This window comes from Balaenoptera ricei, chromosome 1, assembly GCF_028023285.1.
Source record: "Balaenoptera ricei isolate mBalRic1 chromosome 1, mBalRic1.hap2, whole genome shotgun sequence".
Classification (NCBI taxonomy): Eukaryota; Metazoa; Chordata; class Mammalia; order Artiodactyla; family Balaenopteridae; genus Balaenoptera; species Balaenoptera ricei.
In genome coordinates, this window is record NC_082639.1 from 13,828,797 (window position 1) to 13,849,066 (window position 20,270).

The following is a 20,270-nucleotide window of genomic DNA, read 5'->3' on the forward strand; positions in this document are numbered from 1 at the left end:
GAGCCGCCTGGAACCTGCCGGTGCTGGGATTTGAACCTGGGCTGGCCTGACTCTGGAGCCAGGGCGCCATCACTCCTCCATGTCTAATCAGTTCATTAAAAACCCTCCTTGCAAACTCTCCCTCTCACTGCCCAGCCACAGAAACCTCAACTGTTCCATTTCCAGGAGAGCAAATTCCTTCCCGGCTGGAGAGGAGTTGGGATGATGTAGGCAGGCAATTTAAACAGCTCCAGCAAAATACACCAGCAGTTTTCACTCTCTGCCACTATTACACTTTCCAGCCGTGGCGGGATTGGCCCATAAGTGGGATATCACTTTTATTACAGCTATTTCCAACCTGTAATTGGTTTTGTGGAACACAAAGAGAAGGAGGTTGGGGGGGTGGGGGAGCTGATTTTTCCCCCCTTCTTTTTTTTCTCTTCCGGATGAGGGCACCCAGGGACATTGGGAGGAGGCTAGAGTTGGAGACTTATTTGTTTTTCAAATGGAAAACCCCGGTCGGCCCTGCAGGCTGTCACGCTGCTGGCTGGACTCAGTCCGTTTGCCACGCTTTGGTGGCTCCACTTGAAAATCAACCCAGCCTGGCTGAAGCCAGATTTGCTGGTCGGGGACAGCCGGCGCCCTGGGGCACGGTCGGGCAGGCTTGAGACCCGTGGGCAGCTGTTGAGCCTTGGCTGGGCAAACAGAGCGTGAATAGGTGTGGCCTCTAGGGCCAGCTGTTCTAGAATCAGAACATTTGGGCATTCGGGGTAGAAATGGCCCTCAGAGGTCACCCTGCCCCACATCTCTTCATTGAGCATTTAGGGCAACTGAGGCCTGGAGAAGGGAGATGTGCAGAGAGATTTAGAACCCAGGTCTCCATCCAGTGTAGCTGAACAGTCCGGGGAGTTGATACTGACCAGGGTTCTTGACCTTCCCAATAAATAGAAATTGACTAGAGGCCAGACAAGAAGTTCCGGCAAGGCTTTACTGGGGCCCCTGCTGTAGCAGGGGGGAGCGAGAACAAGTAAGAGGTTCCCTTGCTCGCTTTCCGAGCGGGGGAAGGGGGGGGGGCGAGCTGGTTCCTTAGATGGGGTGAGGGTAGGGGTGTGTCCAGATAGGTGGCTTAGGTGTTCTGCCCCAGTCCCTTTGTGGTGTTCTGTGTGCAGGGGGCATGCACAGTACCCTGCTTTTGCTCCCGACACCCAGTTTTTGCTCTGGGCTCTTCAGAAGTGGTAGATAGGGGTTTTTTTTTGGTCTTTTTGTATCTTTTGGTCCAGAATTTGCCCCAACTGTGCATGCATTCAGTTATTTTTAGTCCCATATAGTTTCTTTGTATTTGGTTGCTTGAGGAGAAATTTGTCCAGGTGCAAGCACTGCAGCAAAGGGTCCCAGGTCCCAGCCTGTCTCAGAATGACCTCTGAGAAAAAGTACCTCAGATCCATGCTGGTTCCTTCTGGAGCGTCCCTGCACGGATGGTCCCTCCACCATCCCCCTGGGCCTGGTCCTACTGGGAAGCCCCATCAAACTGGGGCGTGGGTGCAGCAGGCTGTTCTGGGGGCAGGTCTGTGTTGTAGAGCAGCAGGAACGGCTTCTCTTGTTCCTTATGGTGCCCCCAGAGCCTGGAATGTGGTAAGGATTCAACTCACTCTAACAAATATTTACTGAGTAAGAACCACGTGCCCAACTCTGGGGGCAGAGCATGAACAGGGCAGATAAAGACCCTGCCCTCCTAGAGCTTATGTTCTAGAAGTAGCTCACATTCAAGCCCTGTTTATTGATTCACTGAAAATCTGTTGAATGAATGAATGAGTGAATGAACACACAAGCACATCTCCCTCTGGGGAAGGGAAAACCCACACATCTTTGGCTCTCCAACAGCACCTTGACTGCCCCCGCTAGCTTTGTCATTCTCTGTCTGCCCTGATCTCCTGGTCCCAACCCACTATGGGCACCGGGGGGCTGTCTTGGAGCCCCCGAGACTAGCCTGCCACCACGTCCTTGATCTGAGCCTTCTCGAGCTGCCTCTTTGGGCTGATATAATAATATAATAATTCAGCAAGTTCCTGGGCCTCTGCTTTCCCCACACACAACCCCCAGCCCTCCAGTTCTCAGTTGCCCACACTGGCTTCTGGCTCCTCCCACCCGCCTCCCTCCCCAGAAATGGACCCCCTTCTTTCATTTACTGATTTTTTGCATCCTCTGGCTTTTCAGCAAGAGATGCTCTGCTTTCCAGCCCTGAAGAGTGAGAAGGGACACAGAAAAAGAGGTGGTTCAGAGAAGTGTTAGTATTCATAAAAATAGCTGTCTCCACTGAGCATTGACCACACACTGGGCGATCTTTCCAAGCCTTGTCTCATTTAATCCTCCCAAGAAGATGGGTTGAGTTGTCCCCATTTTACAGATGAGGAAACTGAGGCTTAGAAAGGTGAAATAGCTTGCTCAAAAGCACAAAGTAGTAACCAAAAATCAAGAATTCGACTGGGGTATGGGAAATCAGTATTGCTTCTTGCTCAAAAGCCTCCCATAGGCAGGGAGAAGCAGCCTGAGACTAGATACCCCCTGAAAAGGGCCCACCTCCTCCAGGAAGACTCCTGTGATCACCCCTCCCTCCAAAGGAATTCTTGGCTCCTCCATGAGCCTCAGATGACACTTGGCAAATACCTGTTGCTACAGCCATGATCTCCCAGACTTTGGCCTCTCACTTAACTGTGAGTGGTGTTATCTCCCCCACCAGACTGTGAATAAGCTCGTGATGGGCTGCAACGGTGTCGGAAATTCATTTCTTTCTCTCCCATGGGGCCTAGAACTGTGCCTGCGTGTCTTAGGCCTGACGACATGTTTCTAGAACTAAAGGGAAGGTGTCTTCCAGCATCTTCTCAGGCTTACACCGTGCCCTCTGCCCACAGCCTGTGATTACCCCCACCCCCTCCCAGCCTCTGTTGTGAGGGGTTCAAACCTCCAAGAACTACAGAATAACCCCCTTGCAAATAGCCACTTGCCCACTGGCCTGGGGCCTGAGAGTGAATTTGGAGTCTGTTACTTTCCTTTACCTTCCCTGAGGCTGAGGGAGGTCTGAGAGCCAGCTGCAGGGAGCTGGGACAGTGGATGCCTTGATTGGAAGGAGATCAGTGCTTGTCTCCGGCTGCCCGAGGCCAGTTTAACCACAGCAGCCAGAGGTGGGCCCCAGAGAAAAAGATGTAAATAAAACCAAAGTAAAACTAGGTGCGTCCTTGAAATTCCCCTGTCCCTGGGCCTGAAACAGCGATTTACGATTCAGATAATTCTTCGGTGCTTTATCTGGGGTGTGTGGGTATGTGTGAGTACGTGTGGGGTCTGGGTGTATTTTCCCACTAATAAAAACCTCAGTCCCGGAGAATAAATTTGAGGAGACAGTTTTACTGACAGACTTTTTTTCCTCCTTTGTATAATAAAAAAAAAAAAAAAATGGAGTGAAATTTGAAATTGGGACGATAAGGGCTGCCGCATTTTAGGAGGAGATAAAAAAAGCAGTACCTGAAGGGAGGCGAGGCTGCAAGTCAAACAGGCAGGATGCCTTCCACTTTTAGGACTTTAGGGGAAAATTACTCAAACCTCCGCTGGGCTTCTGGCATCCTGCCTCCTAATGAGGCAGCCGCTAAGTGTAGAGAGAGAGGGCCTGAGAGGCACTTAGTTCATCCTCAGCCCTTTTCAGCCTAGTGGGTGGGATGTGAACCCTGGTCTGGGAGCCAGAGCTCTGCCAAGAGCCCGTTGTGGGACCTCAGATGAATCACTTTGCCTCTCCAAGCCTCAGTTTCTTCATCTGCAAAATGGGAGATTATTGTCTATTCCGCTCTATACAAAGAGATGTGCTTCAAGCAGATTTCTCAACCTTGGTATTGTTGACATTTGGGGCCAGATAATTCTTTGGGGGCTTGTCCTGTGCCTCGTAGGATGGTTATAGCATCCCTGGCCTTTACCTGGTAGATACGAGGACCACGTCTTGCCCCTGAGTTGTGACAACCAAAACTGGCTCCTGACATTGTCAAATGTCCCCAGGAGCAGGAGGGGGCAAAGCTGTCCCCCAGTTCAGGGGCCTGGTTTAAAGGTACTTTGCTCCTCTTCCTCACTCTTCCTCCATTCTCATCATCCCCTGTTTGGGAAGCGGGTGAGAGGCAATGTGAGAGGACCAGAGGATGAGATGTCTTGCCTTCTGACTGCACCCACGCACAGTCAGAAAAGCGCAAAGCCCTCAGAGAGGGAACAAGTGAAGTGTATGAGCGGTGGGTGAGCCTGCTGGAGACACAGAGGTGTGAGCTCAGCGAGGAGACACCGTGTAATGGGAAGTCCCACCGCTGATCCCTCTCAGGGTCCTGGAGCTGGTGAATGTGTTATCATCACTCTAACCCTCACCAGCCGGGGCTTCCCGGGGACCCCGGTACTAATAGAGGTCTCCTACTCTTATGAGCTTGTGGTTTGGGGAGGGTGAGCCATACTCTTGTAGCTCGTGGCTGGCACACAGCTGGCACTCAATAAATGCTGGCAGGATTGCACTGAATCTGTGTTCCCTAAACCAGCAGCACTACCACCTTGGCCAGACAGATGTGGTCCAAGTCAGCTGGGGTCCCGATGTGCCCAAAGGAGGCCAGCTGCCCCGGGGGCCAGTCCTCCCAAGAAGGTGGCAGACCTGAGCTCCAGGGCCCCCTTTGCTGGGCTGGGGAAGCACCTTTTGGCATCTCCCCCCTCCCCCAACCTCCCTGGAGAAACCCCATCCCAGCATCTCCCCCCTCCCCCAAGCCCCTTGGAGAAACCCCATCCCAGCATCTCCCCCCTGCCCCAACCTCCTTGGAGAAACCCCATCCCAGCATTTCCCCCCTCCCCCAACCTCCTTGGAGAAGCCCCAGCCCCAGCCCCCTCTCCTGCCTCCAGCACACAGAGCCACAGGGAGTTAATTCCATTTCTCCAGGAAGTGGAGGCCTCCCTGTTGCAGGCTGTTAGCGAGGAGCCCAGCTGAGCGGCAAGAGGCTGCAACTCTGTAATAGAGTTGCTGAGACAAGCGGAAAACTGCAGCCGGGTAAACAGATAAATAATTGAAAGAGTGACAACACATACCTTGCTGCTTTGTGGAGTAACACTTTCATTAGCGGCAGGCAGCGCAGCCGTGGGGAGGGGGATGCGGACAGGCGGCAGGCGGGCTTAGGGCACACTTGGGTCCGGCTTTTAATCAGCTGTGAGCAGCTGGGCACCTGAGCAGCCTTTGTCTTCCAGCGTGGGCTTTATTACCACCTCCTGAGAGCCCCTGCCTTCTCCGGGCCTCCTTCGTATTCCTATGTGAAACGGGGACTTCCTGACCCACCTCCTGGCCTGTCTCAAGGGCAGCCAGAGGCAGGCAAGTCCCCCACACTGTCCTCTTCTCTCCATCACTGGTGTCAGTAGACTGGGTTCTCCCTAGCCTCCCCAGGTTCCCCTGTCTCCAGACAAGTCCCTTCAATCTCTTCTAAGGCCACAGGGAGCTTGTAAATAGATCTTGAAACTCTGCACCTCCTTGGCCTTCGGGGGAGTTGAGTTCCTTTGCCCACCAGGCCCTCCCTGATGTGGCTCCCATTTCACTCCTCAGATTCTACTTTCTTCACCTCCTCTCTGCCCCAGGCACTCTGAACACAGCCTCCTTTCACTGAGCACAGATGCTTCTTTCCCACCCCAGGCCCTTTGCTCCTGCTGTCCCTTCTGCCTAGAAAGCACTCCCTCCGTTTACCAGGCTGGTTCCTACTCTTCCTTCAGAAGACAACTTACATATTGCTTCCTCCAGGAAGCCCTCCATGATTACCCTATCCCCAGGATGGAACCTGCCCCTCCTCTGGGCTCCCTAGCTATTCTGGTCCTCTCCCTTGAAGAACTTATTGGAAACTATTGCAATTTAGCTTGTTTGAATCCGTATGAGATCTTGGCACAGGTGACTGCCCTTGGCCCCAGTTCTTCTCTCTTTCTATCCGGCCTGCTCCCCCATTCCCTCTCTCCTTGGGCGGGGATGGCTTTGGGACTCTGGCTGACTCTGCAAAACACATTCACACTCTCTGGCCCTGTCTGCGGCTCCCCAAGTTTTGCTTGTCATTTTCGCAAGGCCAACAAGTGGGATGCAGAAGTGGGACCGCCTGGTGCATCGGAAAGGGCCAGAAGAAGAGGCAGCCCTACTCCTTCTTAGCTGTAGGACCTCAGGAAGGCACTTGACTTCAGAGCCTTAGCCTGCACATCAGTAATGTGGGGATGACCTGGGAGGATAATAGTGATGGTTGTGACATCTCCCCCCAGAGGCTTCTCCTGGGGCTGCCTGCATCTCCCCAGCGTACCAGGAGCCCACTCACCGCCTGGAGGAAAGGGGTGGCAGGACTGGCTGAGCACTCACCTGTGACTCCTCTGTGCTCTGTTGCAGGTGACGGATGGCGGCACCATCAAGCAGAAGATCTTTACTTTCGACGCCATGTTCTCCACCAACTTCTCCCACATGGAGAACTACCGCAAGCGAGAGGACCTGGTGTACCAGTCCACCGTGAGGTGAGGGCCGGGTGGGGTCTGGGGGGCCCCTTCTCCAGCCCTTTCATGTCTATCCCACACGCAATGCTCTTGGAGTGAGGAGGGGGGTCTCAGGATCACCCTCCATGGGCTTGGAAGGCAGAGCTGGGGCTCTGCTGTAGAAGGGGGACCCATTCCCAAGGGGAATCACCCCCTGGAGGGAAGAAGCAGGAAGGGGTCAAGTTGCAGCTCTGCCACATGGAGCAGACCCTTTATGTCGGCCTCTCCAGACGGCTCCTGCAACAGTCCCGCAAAGTGGGTTTTCCAAACCCCTTTCCAGGTGAGGACACTGAGGTCCAGAGAGGGTGAGCAATATGCCGAAAGTCACACAGCCAGAAATGCCAGAGGTGGGATGTAAACCAGCTCTACCCGGTTCAGAAGCCTGTGGAATACATCCTATTGTTCCCCACGGGCTCTAAACCTGGGAAGGAAAACAGACCCTAAACAACCAGACCCTAGGTTCAAAGCAGCAACAGGATGGGGAAGGAAGAGCCCTTGGGGATGGAGATACTTAATATTTCTACCCCTACCCCTTTCCTAGAAGACTTTAAGGTAGCGGATCCCATTCTAGGCCCTGCTGTGTTCTAGGCGTGTGGGCGCCCACGGCCCCACTCCCCTCCCACCCGCTGCCTAAAAGGCCCCAATCCTACTTTATTGCTCTGACCCTTTACACTTGATGGGTGCTGTTCCCTTTGATCACCTGGTAAACTCCTCATCAGCCTTCAGAACCCAATCGAGCAGGTCCTCCTGTGGGACACCTTCTTTAGACAGCCCGTCACCTCAGTAGAACTGACCTCCCCCAAAGCCAATGGCTGCGGCTCCTCCAGAACCTCCCCCCACTGTGAGAGAGGGGGGTCTCACTGCATTAATAGCTTGAGTAGCTTCACACAGGCACTGGACCTACACAGTTTTACACACACACACACACACACACACACACGTGTGCATGCTTTTTCACACTACACAGCCAAATGCTTTGCCTGGTGGCCAGGCAGAAAGTGGCAGTCTGCTCCAAAGCTAGAGGACAGCCTTGCTACACCAGGCACGCAGGGAGATGCTGCAGGAGACAAGCTGGCTCGCGCTGTGCTCCGTGGGGTGCCTGCCGCATCCCCGCTTATGCCTTTACCCCTGACCCGCCAGGAGGATAAGGCCCCACTGTCCACACACAGGTTGGTCCTTCTCTCTGTGACCATGAGCATCAGGACAGAATGGGTACTCCCCCTTCACCTGGCATCCTCAGCTCTCAACACGAGGCCTGACACACAGTAGGTACACAATAAAATTTGCAAATTGAGTGGATGACCCTGGGCACCCTCCTTGGCCCTTTGGGTGTCAGTTTCCCTGTGGATAAAAGTAGAAAATGGGACAAGAAGATTGCAAAGGGTAAATCCAGCCCTGCATAGGGAATCTGGCCGGTGGTCCTTCCGTGCCCACTTTGGTAAGAACAGAAGGTGGGTGTGCTCCCCTGGAGGACCTTTCTGGGTGCTCCTCTCTCTGGGCTTTGTGTTAGGAGCTCAGACCCAGCGTTTGTTGGGGGAATCTGGTGAGAATGTGGATGTGAAGGGGCTCCGAAGAGGTGTACAAATGGCCTCACAGATACCTTCATCCATCTATTTATGATTTCTCCTATACCCACTTCCAAAAATGATTTGGGGTGCCTTAAAGCACACCTAAGACCCACCAGTTACCATCAAAATGAAAAAAAGGTAAAAACTCATTTTGGAGAAGAAAATAGCTATCCTGGGAGCCACAGATGATTTTGCACAAGTGGACATTTAGATCACCTCCAGGCTTCCCAGAAACCCGTCTCCACCTGCCACACCTCTGCCTGGTTACCAAGGTCTCTGAGAAGCAACAGCTCCCCACATACCATCATTTTCAGTCCCCCACCCGTGGCTGCACGTATGGTCTCCAGGGTGGTTCCTTGGCTCTGACCCCCACCATCTCATGTATCCAGAGCACAGCCCTGGTACGCAAAGACCTGGTTCAAATCCCAGCTCAGCTACTTCCTGCTGAGTTACCTTGGACCATAAGGACCTTGACCTCTCTCTGCCTTGGTGTCCTCACCTGTAAAGCAGGCTTAATATGATTGGCTTAAACAATCGTTGTGGGGTTTGATGAGACTTATGTCTGATGGCTTGAGTTCTAATCCTGGCTCCTCCACCCCCTTGCTTTAGTGTAATCTTGGGTTGGTAACTCTGTGCCTGAGTTTCCCAGTCTCTAAAAGGGAATGACAACAGGAAGAAGCTCACTGCAGCCTCGTGAGTTGAGTTAATAATTTGCGTAAAGTGCAGCCACAGTTGCTGAGTGGTGCGTGCACGCTGTTATTGCCTAGAAAAGCCCTCCTTTCCTCATCATAAAAAAAAAAAAAAGCCCTCACCTTTTCCCAAATCTCATAAAACCCTCCCTGTGCACTCTTTCTCTTGATCCTCACTAACAACACCTGGAATGCAGGCAGGTATTATTATTATTATTATTATTATTATTATTATTATTTTCTGTAGTCCTGATTTACAGATGGGGTCAAAGTTCAGCAAGGTCAAGGGACTTGCCCAAGGGTGCCCTGCTATAACAACATCAACTTGGTTGGACCTCAACCCACCTCATCCTACCCCTCCACCACACTGCCCTTCTCATTTTACAGCTGAGGAAACCGAGGCTCAGAGAGGGTAAGAGACTAGTCCAAGGTCACACAGCAGCTCAATTGCGGCCAGTGCTCTTTTCTTCCCCAGCCTTCTCCTGGAAACTTGGTTACCATGGGGGGCTCTCCCAGGCAGAGAGCAGCAGGGCAGGGGGCCTCGGGGAAGCCACAGAAGAAGGGAAGGAAGGAGCAGACCCTCTTGGAGAGTCTGATCCAGTCACGGAGAGTTGCAGCCGCAGGAGCAGCTGCAGGGCTTCGTTAGGGCTGGTGAGGGGTGCGGACTCCACATTTACATATAAATGAAGATGTTTACAAATTAATGCATCTCATCTAGAGAGAGTTCCAGCTCCACAGCTGTCTGGGCTGCTTCCTCTTCAGCTGGGGAAAGTGGGAAGAGAATGAGGCCGAGAAGATTACCAAGAGTTGGCAGAGAGCAATTTTCTGGGCAGCCAGGGGAGCCCTAGGGACTCCCAGAGCCTTTCCTCCCACTGGTGGGGTTCCCGGAGGGATGGGAGTCAGGTGGGGTGACAGGGCTTCTGTCCCCAGGTTGGGGGGTGCAGTTCATGACACCCCCCCCAGTTCATGACCTCTTGGTGGGGCCCCAGTTCATGACCTCTTGGGCAGGTCACTGCCCCTCCGCACACCCCAAAGATTCCATCGATCAAATGCCTTTCTAGTTCTGAGCCTCAGAGCCCAGAACTCCCAGTTTGGAATTGACAATAATTTATTCCTTCAAAGGATATTTAACTGAGCACCTACTAGGAGCCTGGTATGATGCAGGTGCCGGGGATCCAGTGGGGAACAAGAAAGACAGGGCTTTACACTCTCGTGGGGGAGACAGAGAGGAAGCAAGGGAAGCAAGACGTCAATACATTTATCATGACACATTCCACAAAGATGTGAGTCCGATGGTGATCACATAACGAGGGGAGAGCAGCTTGCAGTGCCGGGAGGACTAAGGTGCTGGGGTGTCAGGCAGAGCCTCCCAGGAAGGTGGCCCTGGGCTGAGACCTGTGGGCTGGGAAGGAGCCATCCATGGTGGGGAAAAGGCAGGTGTGGCAGACGTCGGAGCCCAAGTGCCAGGGAGTTGATGTCTGGGAGCAGCCTCGGCCAATGACTGATGGGAGGTGTTAGATGAAACCCCAGTCCCCTCATCCCTCCAGTGGGGCAACTCAGATGTGTCTTCTCCACTGTCCCCGAGTTCCCCAGCGGGACTGAATAACCTCCAGGATGCACCTGTGTTGACTTCCTTCCTGCTCAATCCCCACTCCCTTTCCAGCTGCCTGGGATACCCTCCTAAATACGCTACTGGCTCCCAATTGATTCCTTGTCTCAGGTTCTGTTTCTCAGGGGCCCCTAAGTGGGGACATAGGATATTAGTAACAGTCCCACCTGCACATCTGCCATCCTCTACCCCTGCCCTCTCAGGCCCTGCCTCAGGCCCCGTTCACCTGTTCCATCAGGCCGGGCACAAGTGGACCAGATGGATGGATCCCCCTCACTGAGGGGAAGATTGTGTGGGCAAAACTCATTAATCCCTGCAGAACGTGGACATCCCCAAATGGCAGCTGTGACCTCCTTGGAGGTCAGGGTGAATCACAGCGAGCCTTCACCAGCCCCTGCTTCCCCCACCACACGTTGTACCTTCTGTTTCCCGAAGTCCTCTGCAGTCCATGTCCCATCCCATCAGCCCAGGGTATCCCTAGGAACACCAAGCAGGCTTCACTGGCCCTCATTTGGTGGTGAGGGAAATCTAGACTCAAGGGTTCAAGAGTGAGCCCCTCCCACGCCTTGCCCACCTCTCTTTGCCAAGGCCCTGCTCATCCTTTCAGGTTCAGCTTAAATGTTGCTTCCTCCAGGAAGCCTGTCCTGACTGCCCAGACTGGGCCAGGCACCCCAGTGCCCTTCCCCTCCCATACTCACTGCCCTGACACCGGGTATTCAAAATGCCTCCTGCATTCGACTGGAAGCCCCACGAGGATGGGGATTGGGGGTGATGTCTTCACTGCCATCTCCCCAGCCCCCCAGCCTAGCACCCCCTGCCCGATGTGGACAATTTGTAGATAATTGTGGAGTGGATGTGTTAGTGGTAGAAGGCTTGGTGGATGTCTTCCACTGACGCTCTCACGGCTGCGGGATAAACTTTGGAAGAAGTAATTCAGGCCTCCGCACCTTCCCCCAACCCGGGCATCATTTATTTATCACAAAGGAATGGAGCAATTGCTGTATGTCAGAGATGGTGCTGGTGATAAAATGGTGAACGAGACATAATCAGACCTGCTCTGGTGAGTCTTACGATGTAGGGGGTGAGGAGAGACAGACTATAAAAATGTGTTTGAAAGAATACGGAAAAATATCTTCAGTAGGTGATGAAGGAAATAAGGGAATGTGATGGAGATGATGAGAGTCGTGGAGCATGTGTGGTGGCGGTGGGGGGAAGGGGGAGCGTGCTCGAGGTTTCTCGTAGGAAACATCTGAGCAGGGATCTATAGGATAAAAGAAGCCCGACATACCAGGCTGGAAGTAGGGAGGGCATTCCAGGTAGAAGGCACAGCAAGTGCAAAGATCCTGAGGTGAGAAACAGCTTGGCGTGATCTAGGAGCTGCCAGAGGGCCAGCGTGGCCAGAGTTCAGGGAGCAAGGAAACAAGTTGGCTTTTATTCTCAACGTCCTGGAAGCCACTGAAGGTTGGGGTCTCACGTGATGTGTCCTGTAAAGCTCACCCTGATTGCCAAGCGGAGCATGGGTTGGAGGGGTCAGGAAAGGAAGACAAAGCTTTCCTCAGAGGGGTCTGGGGAAGGAGAGAGAGGTCTCTTCATAGGTCTCAGGACTTAGATTCCAAACCTGAGTGAAGCTGGGAGAGGGAGCTGGACCACCGCTTCGGGCTGGCAGGGGCCAGGAGGCAAAGGTGAGGGCTGAAAGCTGGCTCTCTCACCCGGGTCTGATTTCCATAGGCTGTGAACATGTGACCATGCTCCATTCCCCCCCCCCACCCGCCCCCAAACCTGCAGGAGGCTGAGAACAGCTGAGAGGGTGGGGAGATGGGGCAGAGCCTGGGGGATTTGTGGAGAATGTGAGTGCACAGTTACACACCTTCCTAATTCATATTTATCAGGGGAGGGAGATGTGGGAGAAATCAAGTAAATGAAAAAAGAGCCTGGAGGATTGGGGACACGGAAAGAAATGCCACTTCCTTTAGTACTTGGAGATGCATCCGTTCATGTAGTCTCTTGATAGCTCATATTGAGTGTTTGCTGCATTCAAGGCACAGAGCTGGGGGGCGGGGGGCACAGTGCCCAGAGGTGCGCAAGACGCAGCCCCTGCCGCCATGGAGCTTAAAGCCTTCTCCCTCTTCCCCCACCCCACCAGCCCATAAGCTTCTGCGAGGCTCTGCTCTATCGTTTTCATCTCAGTGACCTCAGAACCTACTTGGCATTTAGAGAGGAACTCTAAATATTTGTGGGATGAGAGGAAAGAGGAGATAAAACATGGAGATAAATAGCTAACAATTCAGGTAATCAAGTGATGGCTATCATGGGAGGATTCAGAGGTAATGCAATGATGATTCAGAGATGGAGAGCCCGGGCAAATCGTGGGGAAGGTGGCATTTGAAGCGGCCCTAGAAGCATAAGTAAGTTTTAGACAAAGAGGAGCCTGGGAGCGGATACTGCAGGTAGCGGACACTGTGTGTGCAAAGGCACGGAGGCAGGTAGGGAAGTGCTGAAGTAGTATCAAGGCTACTCCAGGTAGGCAGACGGAGGTTTCAAAGTCACAGCTCTCTGGAATCCGTTCAAAAGGAAAAATGGGGTTGGTTTTAAAATAGACATATTCACTGTTGGGTCCAAAGATCAGAGAGGGGTTTGTTTCCCTTTGAAATGTTCCGTGTCCCTTCTGTAGTGTCAGCTGTTAGCGGGCAGGGCAAACTCCTTCTCCAGTGTTGGTACAAAAAAAAGTGCCCTCTGACCCTTGTTGATTTGCAAGTGTGAATTCCACAGCTCACCTCCCTCTGCACGTTACAGTGGACCATACATCTTTTGTCTCCAGAACGTACATAACCCGTGCTGCTTGCACAGGACATGGTCCTTCATTTATTCATTTATTTGAGCACTCAGCAAACACACATTGGACACTTACTATGTGCCCAGCTGGTGCTGGATGCTGGGAGAGTGGATGAGCTCAGACCCTGCCCATAGGGAACTATCAAGGTTACACCCAGTCCTCGACCCACTGTACACCCACTCCTCTCTCTCCCACCCAGGAAGCGAATGAGCCAGTGACGTTGTAAGTATAACCGTGAGCCCTTTCAGCGCTTTGTTCGTAACAGCTGCCTCTGAGTAGCATCAGAATTGAACATCCCAGGTCTCCAACCCCAAGTGGCAGCTGGTCCCCAAATCAAAACCACGGATTATTTTAGGAGTCGGGGCTGCAGTCTGCCTCCCAGGAAGTTTTCAGCTGAGTGCTCCCCTCACAGCCCACCGCGCCCTAAAGGAGAGGCTGCCAGCTACACCACCTGAGCACGAGCTACCCTCCGTGGTGTCTACACCACAAGCCAATCAATGCACCACCTGCATTAGGATCACCTTGGGAGTTGCTTAAAAATATCAATTCCTGGGCCCCACCAAGATGGAATTTGATTCAAGCATCCTGGAGCAAGGCCTGGGGAAGCAGTCTTCTAAAATCATCTTCCAGGTAAAGATGTTGGCACTGAGATTTGGAAAGCTCTTCTGCACACAGCACCTCCCATCTGCTCCGATGTGCAGATGGGGCCAAAGAATTCAGCGGGAAGCTGCAAGGCACAGATAATTCTCGTTGCTGCCGGTAGCCAGTGGGCGACAGACGATATCCTAAGGCCCCCAGGGGCCAGACTCGTTTGGGTTAAAGATGACAAAACAGCTGGACCAGCCAGTGACCTCCCAGTCCAGGGCGACCTCACAGGCACCAGCCATTTCAGGAGCCTGGGCCGTCCCCACACCAAATACCACGAGTTATCAGCCGATGGAACAATAACAGTATGCTGGGCCCCGTGCTAAGCTTCTCAGGATGTAGGGCCTTGACTGGGGGGCAGGGGGCTCAGGAGCAAGATGTTCTTTCCACAGCCCCCTGGAATTCTCCCCAAAGGCGGAGTGTACCCACACTTTCTGAGCCAGAAGTTTCACTGGACCCAATCCCCAGCCTCCCACCCCCAGAGCATCCATTAGGGAAGAGTTCCTGGACCCACCCTCTGTGTCGGGCCTGCAGGAAGTGCTCTGCAGAGACGCCTGCTCTCAGCTGTCACTCTTGGGTCTTGTCTCTTAGAACTGAACCCTCCCTTCTTCATCTCTAGGTCCTCAGCGCCTGACACAGGGCCTGGGATGGAAGCCCAGGCCCTCATTAAAGGTTTCTCGAATCAATAGGCTGACAGCTTATCCAGATATGGAATTATCATTTCAAACAGTCAGCAAAGCTTTTTTCCGTCCATCATCGGTTTAACCCGAGCAACTGTCTCGTGGAGTGCAGATCTCAGACTCATTGAATCCTGTTATATAGATGATGACACGAAAGAACAGAGAGGTACAGTCACTTGTCCAAGGTCACACAGCTTGCACATGGGGACGCTTGGGTTCATACCCAAGCCGTGGCGTTCAAACGGCCACTGGAGTCATATTGGGTCTCTGGGCCATCAGGGGCAGGCTCATCCAACAAGCAGTCATGAGTGACCACCCCGTGCCAGGACCTCTGCCAAGCGCTGGAGACTCAAGTGACTTAGTGAGAGTACGTGACCTTGTGTCTTCATCCCGACATGCCCCTGCGTGAGCGCACGTGCACACGGACACACACACAGTGGATCTGTGGCCCCCCCTGCTCGATGCCTCCAGGTAGGAAGCTGCCAGAGTTAGTCACTACCTTAAAAATAGACACTGCCTGGCAGTTCCAGGCCCCTGGACTCCCTGGCCAAGGAGACCAAGTGATGTCCAATTCTGGCCCTAGAAATGCAACTCCCAGGTCTCCTTGGCTGCCTCCGCTGGGGGCATCAATTCCATTTACCTGCTGAGAAATCCATTTAGGCAAACATGCTTCCGCTGCTCTGCCTAAGTGCTCACTGAGCGCGATGGCGTCCCCTGTCCCCCCACTTTCCACCTGCCCCTGCTGCCCTCTCCTCTCCCTGCCCCTCCGCCTGGTGTTGACGTCTTAGTTTCCACTTCTCTCCTCCCTCTCTACCTTTCTGAAGCCCAGCAGCGCGTCCAGGCCCGAGTCCTCCCCGACCCTGTTGCCTCCGCGCAGAATCAATGCTACCGACCGCGCTCCAGGAGAACCCTGTGCATTGCATTCAGCTCTTCTCATGCCAGGTCGCAATTTTTCACTCACACAAATCTGCCCCCACCCAGGCCATGAGCAGCCCAGGTGGGCCAGTACCGGTGGCACAGGCTGGAACTCGGTACCCTCCCGAAGGACCGGTCCTGGTGGGTCCTGCCTCCCTTCACTTCCCACTGGTAAAGGTCGACCTTCTTCTACTTTTGCTCCTTGAATTTCAGTTTTTCCTATGGTTTCCCTTTCTTAGTGCGATCTTCATCTTTCCTTCATTTCCCCCTCCCCGTGCAGGGGCTTTGCCCTCCTGGTTCTGTGCACACAGACATACACGTGCACACACACACACAAGCATGATGCTTTTCATTCTCCTCTCCCTGCACATTCTTGCATCTCTTGGCTTGGAATCCCTCTATGGCCCCAGAATCTCCCCAGCAGCACAGACCCTGGATCCCGAGGCTCCAAGTGGGTCCCCATTCCACACTGGGGGTGGGATCCTGGGTACTTCTCTGTGGTTGGGTCTTGGGTTAGTGGAGACCTTAGACGCAGTGACTGAGATGTGTGTACTCTGCTGAGTCCACAGCTGGCACAGAGCAGCACACTGCACCCACCCACCCCCATTCTGCATTTGTCCCCAGGCCCACTAGGAGGCCCTTGGGACTCCTAGAACGCACCCTTCTCACCAGTTTCTTCCCAGGGGAGGGAAGTGCTTGCAAAGCTGTCTGCCGCCCTCTGGTGACACCCTGGGGTATTGCAACTAGGGAGCCCTCTGCCTGTGCCCGCTCAATCACCAAGGATGGGTCTTGTCCCTCAAGAGTAGGGACCTTCCTCTCTTCACCTCTAGGACCTCAGCGTCCAGCACAAGGTCTCAGTAGAGATCTGTTAAACCGATGAGCTGACAGATTATCCAAATGTAGAATTATTGTTTCAAACTGTCAGCAAAACTTTCCCATCCATCATTTGCTTAAACCCTATGGAGTGTAGATCTTAGACCCTATTTATGGGGACCAAGCTCAGCAGAGAGAGAGGAAGTGACTATCGCAAGAGCTGGGATAGCTTCCCCATCACACAGAACTTTCCTCCTCTGGGGGCCTCCCCCGTGAATAGCGCTGAGCCCCTATGCCGATGGGATGGGGTGGCGAGGGGGCTCTGGCAGTTTGCCTTTTACCAGGGGCCTTTCGGAGACAGTGTTTTCACCCAGAATCAACCCCGAGGGACTGCAAGCCCAGTGTCAGGCGGCACCCTGGGTAGGGGGGGTGGAATGAAGTTCTAATGACAGGTCCCATGCACCACGGTCAGGGCTTGCCCTAATTATTCACTCGTTGTTTAAAAAGTGTTTCCTTTTTTTTTTTTTTTTAATTTATTTATTTATTTTTGGCTGTGTTGGGTCTTCGTTTCTGTGCGAGGGCTTTCTCTAGTTGCGGCGAGCGGGGGCCACTCTTCATTGCGGTGCGTGGGCCTCCCACTATCGTGGCCTCTCCTATTGCGGAGCACAGGCTCCAGACGCGCAGGCTCAGCAGTTGTGGCTCACGGGCCCAGTTGCTCCGCGGCATGTGGGATCTTCCCAGACCAGGGCTCGAACCTGTGTCCCCTGCATTGGCAGGCAGATTCTCAACCACTGTGCCACCAGGGAAGCCCTGAAAAGTGTTTGTTAACTGAAGACCTCGGGGGACAAGCGTGAGCAAGGGAGACAAGAACCCTGTCCCCATGGAGCTGACACTCCTGGGGTTATGCTGGCAACATAGGGAGAGGACAGGGGGCTCTCTGAGGCCTGGATGGCAAGATGAAGCAGCCACGTAAAGGCCAGGGAATGAGCATTCCGGCAGAGGAGGAAGCAAGGGCCTGGGATGGGAGCAAGCTCCATGTGACAAGGAAGAGCAGAAACAAGCCCAGAGAGGCTGGGGAATTGACAGGCCCCGCGAGGAACGTGGGAGATGAGGGGAGGAGTCAGCAGAGGCCAGATCTCAGGGTGCAGGCCTCTTGAACCTGACCGTAACCAGGAATCGCTTGTTACAATACAGATTCTCATTCCGTGGGTCTGGGGGAGGGACCCAGGGCCTATGGCTCCAATCATCCCCCAGGTGAGGCCAATGCCATCATCCATGGTCCACATCAGAAACATCCGGGAGCTTTACACACTCCTGATGCCCAGGCCCAGCCCCGCTGGTTAAGTTAGAACTTTGTGGGCAAGGGGGTGGGGACTCGGACATCAGTTTTTCAAAGTCACCAAGGTGATTCCAATATGCAGGCAGGTTTGAGAACTGCTGTTGTAGATCATTCTGGGTCTTTAGAGAGAGTTTGAGTTGTATTCTAGGGGTGATGTGGAGCCATCAAGGTCGATCTTGTTTCTACGTGTGTGTTGTTAAAAGACCCACCTTAGCTATTGGAGAGGTTGTGAAAGTGAAGGCAGAGGGACCAGGGAGGAGAGGTGGCTAGGGTGGAGGTGGAGGGACGTGATGGGAGAAGAATTTGGAAGCAGAGTGGGCAGGACTCACTGATGGACCGGATCTTTGCTTCCCCCACGAGAGTGATGCTATAGCCAGAGCCCTGAGATCTGAGAACTAACAAAAATGCCAACGCCAGTGTTTATCAAGCTCTTATGCCCTGCTGGAAGTGCTTTACACACATTGACTCATAAATCCTTGCACTGTTGGGGCTATTACTACCCACATTGGTAGGTGAAAAGATGAAGCTCAGAGAGGTTAAGTGACCTGCCCAAGGTCACAGAGCCGGCAGGTGGCCAAGCCAGGATTCAAACCCACCAGCTACGGGAGAGGTCAGAGGCAGAATACAGGCTCTCAGCCACTGCTATGTAAGTGCTCCAGCAGGCTCAGGGTACCAGGATATGGGACCCCCATCACTCTTGGCTATGATGCAGGTAGATATGCAACTATGGTTTGCCTCTATCAGATGCTATCTGTGGTGACACTCGGCAGGACTTTGAGCCTCAGCTTATTCATTGGTAGGAGAAGAATGATGATTCCACCCCCGACCCTGAGCTATGGTGAGTGTTGCAGGAATTCTTACCATCAAAATGCCTAACACCTAGCACGTGGTGGTATTAAGTAAAAGACGGCTGAATCACAGGTGCGTGTCTATAATATGCTTCATAACGTATTATACTTCTGTATGAGACAAATTTTATACCATAATGCAAAATAATAATAATAATGGAGGGGAAATGTTGTTGGCTCATAGGAGGCCCTCTCCATTTGCCCCAGCAAGGACCCCTGTTCCCTAGGGTCTCTCCCATCACCCTTCCTTGACTGTCGCTCCCGGAGGGAGGGACCATGTCTGCACCCACTCACACCCGCCTGGGCCCAGCAGAGCTCAGCACAGAGGAAGGGTGGAAAGAATGAATGAAGGATCTGGCTTTTCCTTCTGCTTTTCAGGGACTCTTCCCTGGCCCCTCCTCCCAGGTGACCCTCCTGAGTACAGCTCCTACCCCCAGTCTGGCCTGGAGATTTTTGGGGAGTGAGTGGAGAAAGGAATCTCTGAACACTGTGTTCTCTTGTTCATTCAATGAACATTTCTGAGCGCCTCTGATGAGCCAGATGCCAAGTTAAGCAGAGCAGGATGACACGAGGGCGGAAAAAAACCCCTCCCCATCCCCCAAAGGAAGGGCTATTTGCTGAGCACTGACGTGGTTTAAACAGTTTACATGGGTTGTGTCATTCAAGCCCCACAACATCCCATGAGGTAGGCCAAGCCCCACGTCCCATTTTACAGATGCAGAAACTGAGGCCCAGACAGATGCATAAAGAGACAGTTGCAGTACAGTGTGTGGCGCTGTGGGATGGACTGTAGGGTCCAGGGCATGAGGGTGGGGACTTTCCATGCCCAGGTGCCCATATGCCAAGGTTGCAGCATGGGCTTATGTGGGCATCCTGGGCCGGCGGGCTGGGGAGGTGGTAACTTGCTTTGTGGGCTCTTCCCTGAGGGGTCAGAGGCCCAGAGGCCAGAGTCTCCATCTCCGTGCTTGTACTGTTGCCTCCTTCACCAACCAGACAAGCCTGACCACTTGGTGCCCTGCCTACAGCCCCCGATTCCCCACTTCCCACCTCCCCCAGGGGCCCTCCTCTGGAGGTTCAGACAAGGGGCAGGAGCCCCCCCTTTTCTGGCTTGATGTGAGTGTGATAGGAAGGCAGGGGGATGGCCCAGATGACCCTGTGAGGTCTATGGGCCCAGCAGACCTTGAATCCATGCCCAGGACCCATGCAGCCTGCAGGGCAGATCTGGGATTTGAAGCAGGCATCAAGCTGGATCAGAGCAGCTGGGAATGGCCAGAGCTCAGGCCCAAGTGCTCATGAACGCTGCCTGGAGCCGTCTTGGCAGGATCCTACTTGGTGCCTGGTGCCCCAGGAGCCCACAGTCACGTTGCCACGTTGCATAAGCTGTGGCTGAGTGGGATCTGGGCTCTGCCACCCCTGGCTTCTCCCCCAGAGTCATTGAGAAAGAACAGGAAGTGCCCACAAAGGGTCTCTCTGTGGGTCTGATGCCCTCAAAGGGCTCCCAAGCAGAAATGTGACCTTTTTTGCTTTCATCTTTGTAGCCACCAATGATAAATATACCAACTCATTATAATAGCAATCATTTGTCTGGGGCTTCCTATGTGCCAGGTAAAAACTCACAACTATGGGGCAGATAACCACTATTGGTCCCATTTTACAGATGGGAAAACTGAGGGGCCAAGTGGTTAAATGCCTTGCCCCAGGTTAAGCGTGTGGCAAGGGGTGGAGCCAAGTCTTGAACCCGGGCAGTCTGCAGAGAGGGTACCTGTTCTCCACGAGACCACACCACCAACCACCATGGGCCTG

The 20,270-nt window shown here is 53.4% G+C and overlaps 1 protein-coding gene across 4 annotated transcripts in view; it reads left to right on the forward strand.

Moving 5' to 3' along the window:
* IGSF21 (immunoglobin superfamily member 21) overlaps nt 1–20,270 on the forward strand; it is a 248,190-nt gene that overhangs the window by 158,422 nt on the left and 69,498 nt on the right. For 3 of the 4 annotated variants that reach the window (XM_059914883.1, XM_059914866.1, XM_059914875.1), the window contains exon 3: nt 6,389–6,510. In XM_059914883.1, the coding sequence (XP_059770866.1) occupies nt 6,389–6,510 (122 nt within the window). Of the gene's footprint in view, nt 1–4,962; nt 5,033–6,388; nt 6,511–20,270 lie in introns of those variants that run through there. The other variant, XM_059914892.1, reaches the window with a different exon arrangement.